Source organism: Peromyscus maniculatus, chromosome 2, assembly GCF_049852395.1.
Source record: "Peromyscus maniculatus bairdii isolate BWxNUB_F1_BW_parent chromosome 2, HU_Pman_BW_mat_3.1, whole genome shotgun sequence".
Taxonomy (NCBI): domain Eukaryota; kingdom Metazoa; phylum Chordata; class Mammalia; order Rodentia; family Cricetidae; genus Peromyscus; species Peromyscus maniculatus.
The window spans coordinates 79381808-79393940 of NC_134853.1; the positions used below are offsets into that span (position 1 = coordinate 79381808).

General features: G+C 38.8%; 1 protein-coding gene across 1 annotated transcript in view; it reads left to right on the forward strand.

Annotated features, from left to right (window-relative positions):
- The window catches only part of Rad23b (RAD23 nucleotide excision repair protein B), a 54354-nt gene that overhangs the window by 21340 nt on the left and 20881 nt on the right, over nt 1-12133 (forward strand). Inside the window, exons 2-4 of the mRNA XM_006985268.4 lie at nt 3155-3236; nt 5007-5086; nt 10255-10523. Coding sequence (XP_006985330.1) covers nt 3155-3236; nt 5007-5086; nt 10255-10523 — 431 coding nt within the window. The remainder of the gene's footprint in view (nt 1-3154; nt 3237-5006; nt 5087-10254; nt 10524-12133) is intronic.

Here is a 12133-nt window from a genome sequence, read left to right on the forward strand (position 1 = left end):
CGTGTTAAATACCAGTTCTCAGCTTTTTGACAACTACCATATGACATAACTACTATGCCTGGCTATTTTACCAAAGCATTCAGAGTCAACACACCACAGAGATACTTGACTCAATGTTTACTGTGGCACAATTCACAATAGCTGAAGTACGGAGCCAACCATGGGTGCTTGTCAACAGAGAAATGGGTAAAGAAAATTTGGTATACAAACCCAATAAATTTTTTTTTGGCATCCATAAAGAACAGCTATACTGTTTGCATGAAAATTGATACAAGGCAAGATAACCATATTTAGATTAAGTAAGTTTCAGAAATACCAATAGCACAGATTTTTTTTCTCATTTGTGGTTTCTAAATTGGATATAGATAAATAAAATCATATGTACATATGACATGAAAGTAGAGGGGAAAAATCATTTAAATAGCCCAATGGCTCTCAGCCTTTGCTGAACTTGGAAACACCTCATGATGGGCTGAAAAAACACTGTGCTGGGGAAATGGTATTATGTTTTCATTGGTCTTCTGATTGGTTAAAATGAGCCATAAGAATACATTTGCCTTCAGCATTGATGTTTCTTTTTTTTTTGTGATATATATTTTTTATTTTACAATACCATTCAGTTCTACATATCAGCCATGGGTTCCCCTATTCTCCCCCCTCCCACGCCCTCCCCTTACCCCCAGCCCACCCTCCATTCCCACCTCCTCCAGGACAAGTCCTCCCCCGAAGACTGTGATCAACTTGGTAGACTCAGTCCAGGGAGGTCCAGTCCCTTCCTCCCAGACTAAGCCAAGTGTCCCTGCATAAGTTCCTGGTTTCAAACAGCCAACTCATGGAATGAGCACAGGACTTGGTCCCACTGCCTAGATGCCTCCCAAACTGATCAAGCCAATCAACTGTCTCACCTATTCAGAGGGCCTGATCCAGCTGGGAGCCCCTCAGCCTTTGGTTCATAGTTCATGTGTTTCCATTCATTTGGCTATTTTTTTTCAATAATTGAGTAAAACTGAAATTTATTATATGCCACAGTTGTCCTAGGGACCTCCATGCTATATATATAGCCTCTATGGTTCTATGGGTTGTGGTCTGATTGTTCTTTATTTTATATCTAGAATCCACCAATGAGTGAGTACATACCATAACTGTCTTTCTGGGTTTGGGTTACCTCACTCAGGATGATTTTTTCTAGTTCCATCCATTTGCCTGCAAATTTCATGCTTTCATTGTTTTTCTCTGCTGAGTAGTACTCCATTGTGTATATGTACCACATTTTTTTCATCCATTCTTCCGTTGATGGGCATCTAGGTTGTTTCCAGGTTCTGGCTACTACAAATAGTGCTGCTATGAACATAGCTGAGCATGTATCTTTATGGTATGTATCAGCATTCTTTGGGTATATGCCCAAGAGTGGGATGGCTGGGTCTTGAGGTAGTTCGATTCCTGATGTTTCTTATTTTAACTGAAACATTTTATTTCTTAGAACTCTTAGCCTTTTAAGAAAGGCTTTTGTTTTTAATTGTACTTTTTGTTTTGTTTGCATATTTGTCATGGGGAGTTCAGAGAACAGCTTATGGGAGTCATATCTCTCCTTCCACCTCATGGGTCCTGGGGATTAAACTTAGTTTAGCTCCAAGTGCCTTTACCTACTGAGTCATTTTGCTGGCCCCAGACGGCTTTTTTATTTTTCTTTTTTCTTTTTTTTTTTTTTTTTTTATGGATGGGCTTTGCTATGCAATTTTAGCTGGTCTGGAACTCACTATGTAGAGCAAGCTTGAGCTCTGTCTTAGGGTTTTTGTTGTTGTAATGAATATGACCAAAAGCAAGCTGGGGAGGAAAGAGTTTATAAATTTGACTTCTACATTGTAGTCCATTATCTAAGGAAGAGAGGACAGGAACTCAAAACAGGAAGAAACCTGGAGGCAGGAGCTGATTCAGAGGTCATGGAGGGTGTTGCTTGCTGGCTTGCTCTCCTTGTCTTGCTCAGACAGCTTTCTTATTGAGCCCTGGGAACACCCCACCCAGAAGGGGCTGGTTCCTCCCCCAGCAGGAATGCCTATGGAGACATTTTCTCAATTGAAATTCCCTCCCCCCTTTCAGATAATTCTATCTAGCTAACCAGGTCAAGCTTCCTAGAGAACCACCTGCCTCCAAATTGCTGTGCCATTATGTCCTGCAAGAAGACATTTCTGTTTTGTTTAGTGGGTTCTCTGTAAACAGCCCTGGGCTGTCCTGGGAATTTGCTCTGTTGGCCAGACTGGCCTTGAACTCACAGAGATCCACCTGCCTCTGCCTGGGAGTACTGGGATTAAAGGCATGTGCCACCAGGCCTGGTCCAAGACGTTTCTTTTTTTTTTTTTAGACTTAGATTTTTTTATTTTATAATTTAATTTAATATTACATATCAGCCGCAGATTCCCTTGTTCTCCCCCTCCCGCCCCACCCAGGAAGACCTTTCTTAATTTAAGTAATATGCTCTAAATTTTATGAAACAAAACTTTAGAATTTTGAAATTTTTATTTTAAATTGGTTAAATAAAAAATGACTATTTTTGTTCGATGTTTGTGGTGCTGGGGATTGAATTCAGGCATGCATGCTTTAGGTCTGTGTATGTATAACATGATAGAAAGTTCATGCCAGAGGTACCTAATAATACAGGGTGGGTCTTTGAAGTGCTTGAAGCACTAATTAAAATGTGAGCTGCCATATGGATGCTGGGAATTGAACCTCTCAGTCCTCTAGAAGAACAGGCAGTGGTTCTTAACCACTGAGCCATCTCTTCAGCCCCTACACTAATTAAAACATACTAGAATTTTTATCTTTTGTTCTGTTTTCAGTGTATATTGTTTCTTCTTTCTCTCTCTCTCTCTCTCTCTCTCTCTCTCTCTCTCTCTCTCTCTCTCTCTTTCTTTCTTTCTTTCTTTCTTTCGGTTTTTCGAGACAGGGTTTCTCTGTGTAGCTTTGCGCCTTTCCTGGAACTCACTCTGTAGACCAGGCTGGCCTCCAACTCACAGAGATCCAACTCACAGAGATCTGCCTGCCTCTGCCTCCCAGTGCTGGGATTAAAGGCGTGTGTCACCACCGCCTGGCCTTCAGGCGTATATTGTAATTTTTCTGTTTAGGCTTAATTTTCTTTTTATTTTAACTTTTCCTATAGGTAAAGGCACTGAAAGAGAAGATTGAATCTGAAAAGGGAAAAGATGCCTTTCCAGTAGCAGGTCAGAAGTTAATCTATGCAGGTATGAATTCAGTTCTGAAATTAATTGCCATGTCTTGCATATTTGACGTTCTAGTTTTAGAAATGTTATCTTAGAAATTACAGTGTTTTCAAATTGTCTTTGTCAGAAACATGATGTTATAGAAGCAGTTTTTTAATTATGGTTTGATGTCTTCTTTCTGTACATTTGCCTACTTTGTCCAGGGAGTGATGTTACTTAGTCTGTGAGTACTGTGACTGACTTCTGTGTCAATTCATAAACTGAACATCATTGCTTTCAGTCTATTAAGAACTTGTGTACTAGTTGATGAATGTGTATGAAATCGTTTCTGTCAAAGAAAATTTTGGTGTCTTTCTAAACTACCTACCAAAGTTGAAGAAGGAAGGCTTGTTTGTTTCATATATCAAAAGGCCTTCATGATAGGATCCCTTCCCCAAAAAAGAATTAAATACAAATTATATAGAGTACTTTGAAATTGGTGAGGAAAAGAGGCCCCAATAAGAAAGCACCCAAGAGTATGACTAGGAACTTGCAAATTTAATTAGCCTCACTGATGCCCAGGAAAATATGTTAAAAATAGACTCGATGGCAAAGTTTAGTAGAGAAAACTCATCTGTTCCATTGAAGGAACTACTCAACACTGTCCTTGTAGGTGTCAGTGAAATGGGGTGTTAGCCTGTTCTTTTCCTTCCGTGGAGCTTTGTAGTATTGCCTCTGGTTTTTTTCCTTTTTTTTTTTTTTTTTTTTGTATTTTTGAAACAGAATCTCAGTTACTCTGTAGCCCTTGCTGTCCTTAAACTCAGTATGGAGACCAGGCTGGCCTAGAACTAATGGAGTTCTGCCTGCCTCTGTCTCCCAAGTGCCGGGATTAAAGGTGTGCATTAACAGTATGATGGGCATACTATTTCCTTTTAGGAGAGAGACAGTTCAGAGTGACCGATAGCTCACTCTAACCCCATTTTTTGGTGGTCAGAATTCAGAAGCCAGACGAAAGGGATAAACTGTAATAAACTGTATAGCCTCTTGTCTCATTCCCATTCTTAACATTTTGTTTGTTTTGTTTTGTTTGAGACAGGGTTTCTCTGTGTAGCTTTGTGTCTTTCCTGGAACTCACTTGGTAGTCCAGGCTGGCCTCACAGAGATCCGCCTGGCTCTGCCTCCTGAGTGCTGGGATTAAAGGCATGCACTGCTACCACCTGGCTCATTCCCGTTCTTTTTTGTGCAATTTGTATTGATTTTTAGGCAATGGCTTTTTTAGAATAAGGGACTAAATTCAAGGGAAAGGAACCATCCAGGAGCGTGGCCTTGGTCTTCTGCAGTATGCTTACTGAGTTCCACAATTTTTCCCCTTTCTTGTGTATTATGCTGTGTTTCTGAAAGGCTTTGTTCACTTGGCTTGTTTGTTATAATTATTTTACTTCTAAAACATTGGAACATTTCTGATTCATCAAGTGTTTGGTATTTTGAATAGGAAGTTGCTCATCCCTTCTTTCCATCAGGAAAAAAAAATACACTTTATTTTCAAAAGGATGACCAGGCAATTGAAAATGTTTAATTTTCTTTGTCTTTATGATTTCCCTGTTTTCAGGGCTGAATTCAATAGACACAGTTAAATAAAAAACCAAATCAATCAGGTGTTTATGTTTTTAAAGTAGTACATATCCACTTATATTTATATTAGCTAGTTGCCAAAGTTTTTCTTAGAAGTTTTACTTAATAGAATTGATGTTGCTGATAAATTGAGATTTTTAAATGTGTTTTTAAATAACATTTTCTCTCCTGAATTATTAGGCAAAATCCTCAGTGATGATACTGCTCTCAAAGAATACAAAATAGATGAGAAAAACTTTGTGGTGGTCATGGTGACAAAAGTAAGTTTCACCTTCACTCTATCGTCATGCCTTGAATCATCTCAGAAGCAGTGACCGAGTCCATATTTCTGTAGCCCAGCACATGTCATAAATAGCATGGTGTACTTTTCAAATGTAGGGAGATTTACTGTGGTCTGTGGTCTCCTGTAAAGGTAATAGTTAGATATCTGTAGCTCTAAAGTCATCTTTGTTTAAGATAAAACAATGTGTCTTATTTTTAAAAGGGCATTTCTCCCTTGAAGCCCCTGAAGAGTTCTTTATCACTTTTCCTTGATCTATGTTCATTCTGCTTTAAAAAGAGGTGCTTAGAGTAGTTAAGTCACCATGTGATTATTTAAAAATGTGGTTAGCAGTCAAATTAGTGTCTTTCATTCTGTAGCTTTTAGTATGTAGCCCTTTAGGTACTAGGTAAGTTATATGTTAGACCTGACAAACTCAGGGCAAAAAAACAAAACAAAAACATGAAATGAATGCAAGTTCAGTTTTCAGTGAAGACATAAGAGTTTTAGGAAATGAAAGGAAAAGTCAACTAAACAAATGATGGAATGATTTTAAGTCAAAGCTGTTTTGTGATTTAATGATGTTGAAATATATTGGGCAATTTTATGAAAGTAACACAGTAAACTTCCCCCCACCCTCCCCCAAATAGAGATTGAAGGCTGGGGCGAAAGCTCAGGCAGTAAGGTGCTTGCTTACCCCACAAGCCTGGGTTCTAGCTTCGAGCCTTCATTGAAAGGATGCTGTCACATGCATTACTGTCAGCTCAACACGGGCAGGCTGAGACAAGCATAGCCCTGCCACTCACTGGCCTTCTAGTCTAGCCTCCTTGATGAGCTCCAGGCCAATAAGACTTTTTTGTTTGTTTTTATAAAAGACTTTTTTTTTTTTTTTTTTTTTTTTTTTTTGGTTTTTCAAGACAGGGTTTCTCGTGTAGCTTTGCGCCTTTCCTGGAACTCACTTGGTAGCCCAGGCTGGCCTCGAACTCACAGAGATCCACCTGGCTCTGCCTCCCGAGTGCTGGGATTAAAGGCGTGCGCCACCACCGCCCGGCTTATAAAAGACTTTTTATAAAAAACTTTTTATAAAAGGTAGCTGGCCTTTGAGAGATTACATCTGCCCTCTGGCCTCCACATACCTGCCTGTACACATTTACAGCAAGAGCTTGAGCATGGATTCTTTTTTTTTTAAATGTTTTTTTAAAGATTTATTTATTTATTATGTATACAGCATGTATGACTGCAGGCCAGAAGAGGGCACCAGATCTCATTACAGATGGTTGTGAGCCACCATGTGGTTGCTGGGAATTGAACTCAGGACCTCTGGAAGAGCAGTCAGTGTTGAGCATGGATTCTTAAAGAGACTGCTTTGTATACTTGCTTATTTAAAGATGCATAACCTCAGAAAGAGCAGTGTATACAGCAGTCATCTTTTCATTGCTGTAATATCCAAGACAGAAGTGTAAGTAGAAAAAGGGTTCTTATTAGCCCTGACAGAGTTTTGGGGGATGGAAGTCCACACAGCATGGTGAAGACCACACAAGGACCTCTTGTAGCTGGATTGTCATGGTGGGAATATGTGTATATTTTTTATCAATGTGTAGTTTTTCTTCTGTCCTTATGAAGCCACCAGAATTATTCATGGAGGCTCTGCTATGATCTAATCTAAAAGGCCCTACTGCCAATACCACAGTCAGATTTAATTTCTACCCTTTTCATATTGGTTTATCATAAGACTTTAGGGTTTCTGCCATGTGTGGTGGTGCACACCTTGAATCCCAGCACTTGGGAGACAGAGGCAGGCAGATCTTTGAGTTCTATGCCAGCCTGGTTTTCTTAGTGAGTTCCAGGTCAGCAGAGCTATATATAGTAAGACCATCTCAAAACAACAACAAAAAACTTTAGGGTTTAAATTGCCTGAGTTCAGGGGGAGCAAACATAGCAAGCACTCTTTTTTTAATAGTGAAAGTAAGTTGAAGTGGATGCTTGGAGTTGACTAATCAGAGACTAGTAGTTGAATAAACGGGTTTTCCCCAAAGTTACAGAATAATAATAGTAGTAGGAAATAGTGAAATGGATGATGAAAATCTGGTACTTATAAAATGGAATGTCACTCATTCTAAATAATAATGAAATCACAAATTTTTCAGGAAAATAGACTTAGAGTACATTAAGTGAGGTCACTCAGTCTCAAAAAGGAAAAAATACGTGTTCTCCCTTATTGATGACAGTCTATTATGTACACATGCGTATATGTAAAGATAGATGTAAGTATAGTTAGCATGTAGAAAGAACAAGAAAGGATAATAAAAAAATAAAGATTCATATGAATTAGCTTATATACATAGTGAATCCTCTGCTCTCTCAAAGTACAACATTTTCAATACAAAATAGGTTCCTAAATGAGCAGTGTCCCCTTGTGATTCTGTTAAAGGGCTGTTACCTTACTGGGAGATGAGAATTTCTCCTTTTATTTTTCATTGTTTGAAAATTCTTTAGGCTATGGTTTTTTGCAAGCACCGCTAAACTTGCTGTGTTTTATTCTTTAAACATGAGTTTTGTCTACTGAATAATAGAGAGTGCAGATTGTTAAAAGTATGTTTAAGGTAATCATGTTTGAAATTTCTTAGAATTCTTGGGAATATGGATTTATTACCCCTGAAACTCTAAAGAGTAACATTCCAGGAATTTGAAAACACTGAGAAACTTTAAATTTTCTCACTGTTATTGCTCTAAAATGTATCATTATTTTTTGTTGTTGTTGTTGATTTTTTTTTTTTTTTTTTTTTTTGTTGGTATTGTTGTTTTCCCCCCAAGACAGGATTTCTCTGTGTAGTTTTGGTCCCTGTCCTGGATCTCACTCTGTAGACCAGGCTGCCCTCAAACTCACAGAGATCTACCTGGCTCTGCCTCCCGAGTGCTGGGATTAAAGGTGTGCGCCACCACCACCTGGCAAAATGTGTCATTGTTACTGAATAATTATACTTAATTTTTTTTTTTTAATGAAAATAGTTCCAATTACTGGATACTTTTGTACTCTGAAACCAAAGGCAGCCAAAGCAGACATACACGTTAGGTGTTTTTGTTTTTTGTCTATTATGTAGCTCTGGCTGTTCTGGCTTTTCTAGAACTTGCTATGTATCTGAAAGTGCTGGAGATCTACCTGCCTCTTCTATCACGCCTGGCTAGGTTTGAAAAAATTTAAACTAGTAAAGAATCAATGGTTTTGCAATATTTAATTCCTTGCTCAAAATGTCAAACTTGGTTGAGAACAGCCATGCAAGAAAACAGCATTTCTCCTTCTGTAGACAATGCTGGCCTCTGAACTCAGAGATCCACCTGCCTCTGTCTCCTGAGTGCTGGGGTTAAAGGCGTGCGCCAACACCATCACCCAGAAACTACTTTTAAGTATGAAGTACTTTGGGAGAGGCACACACACATCAGGGTAGTTGTGCTGTATTTCCTTCAGTATTGTCATCAGTATAGTGAAGAGTTAAACAGAAAAGGTCTTGGAATGGTTATATATTTATGAGGAATAGATGCTTGATGCTTGTCAGTCTTAAAAGAGCCAAAGTAAGCAGAAAACCTTAAAAAAGCAGAGGTTGTGGTGCTTTCTGTAATTAGACTTAAATAGCTCTTTGCAGAAATAGCTCACCAATACTTAAAATACTAAGTGCATTAGTATACATTTAATATACCAATACACATTTTATTAAGATTAGTTATTGTAATATTTTGAAAAAAATCAGGCTGGGTGGTGGTGGTGCATGCCTTTAATCCCAGCACTTGGGAAGTAGAGCCAGGCGGATCTCTATGAGTTCGAGGCCAACATGGTCTACGGAGTGAGATCCAGACAGGCACCAAAACTACACAGAGAACCCTGTGTCAAAAAACAAAAACAAAATTTAAAATCTGCATCTTTGAGATGTTCCATTTTATCCAAAATAATTTATTGTGGAGTTTTAGCTTACTGCAGATTTAGAAATTTAAGAATCCTAAGAGGTGGCAGGGAGTGGCTGTGGCATACCTTTAGCACTCTGGAAGCTGAGACAGTGAGACCCTCTGTGAAAATACAAGCAGAATAATCTTTGCAGTGTTCTGTTAGCAGTTAAGAATTAGAAAAAGAAAAGGGAGTATATGCTAGCAGTGTTTTAAAGTACTTTAAGTGCACACTACTTTGTTAGCTTCGCCCAACAGTTGGTTAGCTCAGCTTAAGCAAGACAGTTCAGCTCATTGCTTTTGTAGCTTATTGAGTTGGAACTGTGGGAGATTTTGAACCCATCTTTTGTTAAAACTTCAGTCTACAGAAAAGTTACAGACTGAATAGACTGAATGTAGGGTTTAGGTAGAGTAAAATTCAGTATGACTTTTATGCATATGTAATTGAATTTGCTACATGGAAGGCTGTGCTTTTAGTTCAGGAAGTACCGAGCATAGACATTGTTTTGCTGTGTGTGTGTGTGTGTGTGTGTGTGTGTGTGTGTGTGTGTGTGTGTGTGTTTCTAGTCCTTTTTGTACTTAATACCTGTTGGTTTATAGTCAGCAGTTCTTTTTCTCCTAAAATACAGCAGATTATTTGGCATGTTCGTAGACAATCTACTTACACTTCAGTGCCAAAAGTTATTTTGATAATGCTTTTAAGTGGCAATACAGTCTTCAAAGTTATAAGCAAGGTGTATAAGTAAAGCTTTGTAGAAAACTATATGGTCCTTTGGGGTATGTGTATCTATATTTAAGACAGTGATTTCTTTGTGTTCTTTTTTTTTTCCCCCCCCCTCTCGAGACAGGGTTTCTCTGTGTAGCTTTGTGCCTTTCCTGGAACTCACTTGGTAGTCCAGGGTGGCCTGGAACTCAAAGAGATCCACCTGGCTCTGCCTCCTGAGTGCTGGGATTAAAGGCATGCGCCACCACCACCCGGCTTCTTTTTTCATATTGAAATGTAAGGATTGAGATGAGTCTAATGTTGATTGCACTTGATAGTTAAGATAATGTAAATTATCCTAGGAACTTTGAGGAGTAGTGAAGTGCTTTTATTTGCTAATGTTGATTGTTTTTTATCCAGTTACAAAATTATGTTTAGATGACTGGTTATTAGGCTGTTCTTATTGCTGTCATAGTCCAATGAGTGATCACATAATGCCTTCTGTTTGCTTTGCTTTTTAACACATCCAGCCCAAAGCAGTGACAGCACCAGTGCCAGCGACAACTCAGCAATCGATTGCTCCCACCACTACTGCAGTTAGCTCCTCCACAGCAACAGTTGTGGCTCAGGCTCCAACTTCCACCCCTGCTTCAGCTCCCACTTCCACACCTGCGTCTACTACTCCAGCCTCAACTCCAGCATCTTCTGAACCCACACCTGCTAGTGCAACTCAGCCTGAGAAACCTGCAGAAAAGCCAGCGCAGTCACCAGTGGTTACTAGCCCAGCACCAGCTGACAGGTAAGGAGTACATTTTAAGAAATTACATCACAAAGTAGTCATATTTTTGAGTGTTTAAAAATCAAGCTAGGTTACATTTTTAATTTCTAAGTGAACTCTGACTGAATTGTGCTTATGTCAATTTTTCATGTTTGTATGTGCAAGTATATATGTACACGCTTGTGTGTGCAGAACACAGGTTGTTGTAATGTGTCTTCCTCTATAGCTCTCCACCCTATTTATTTGAGACAGGATCTTTGGCTGAATTCAGCTTGCCAGTTTGGCTAGGCTTGTCCCATGAACCTTTGGGATCTACCACTTATCACCCTCACAATGCTGTAGTTACAGGGGCATGCCACTGTATCCTGCTTTGACATGGCTTCTGGAGATTCCACATTAGGTTCTTAAGCTTGCATGGTAGGACCTTTATCAACTGAGTTCTTCCAGCTGGTTTGTGTCTATTTTGATATTTTACTATTAATAATAGAGGCATACGTTCTGTCATACAGATTTCTATATTCTTCAGTTTTTAAAAGTCTGTATTGAAAAACTTCTACTCATTTTGAATAGAGATGTTTAAGATATGTAAGTTACAAAAAGAATAATAATTGTAAAATAATACTGGCAGCCAATCATTTTTATTTGTTGTGATTGTTTGTGGCCATTGTTATATATGAAACATAAGCATCCTTTCATATCAGTAAATAATTCAGTTGCTGTATTGCATTGTATTTCCCTCTGACATTTGTTAGCTTTGATAATTTAAGAAAAGCAATTACGATCTTTGGGTATTTTCCCTCATCTACAAAATGTGGGCCATACTAAGATAATCTAAATTTAAGTGGAAAGTGGCGCATGTGTAGTGACTGACTGCTAGGTAAGAGTGAGCAGTGGTTGCTGTTTGACCTAACTCCTTTTGTTGACCCAACTAGAGACAATATGGACCCATTTATTCAAAAGTGCTGTTATAGGAGATGCCTGGCACCTGCAGCTTTCCTAGAAGACGTTTAGCTATAGCCTCTTAGCCAGAGCTTCTTCCTCATTATTACCAGTGTCACTGCTCCTGACTGAAACTGGTCAGTCAAATGAGAGGGATGGGGAGGAATTGCAATGAGGACTATTGAGCAGTTTTTTGACAGGATTGTGGTGGGTTTTAGGGGGCTTTCAGGGTGGGTGGGTGGGTGGGGTGTTCCTTAAGTGATAATGATAGGGCCAAAGCAAATGCTTTATTCATAGTAATTTTGGCTGGAAACCATAGAAGGGATTCCCTGTGCTATCAAAAATAAGAGTTCCATTACAGCCAACCTGAAACTGGAACTAAGCTACTTCTGTTTTGTGTCTTAGTATAACTTGAAACACCAGTAGAAGTTATGTGACCTTAGAGTCAGAGCCAGTCACTGTGGAAAACAGGCAGTGATTGGAAATGATTTGAAAGCATGGGAAACATTTATGGTGTTCATGGCAATATATAATACAGATTTGCCCCTTATACAAGGGATGTGTGCTGTGTTTTTTTTTTTCCCCTAAATATACATGCCCCTGGTAAGATTTAATCTATAAATTTAAATTAGGCATAGTAAGATATTAATGACTACTGAAATTAGAATGTGAACCAGCTGTTGTGTTCATGG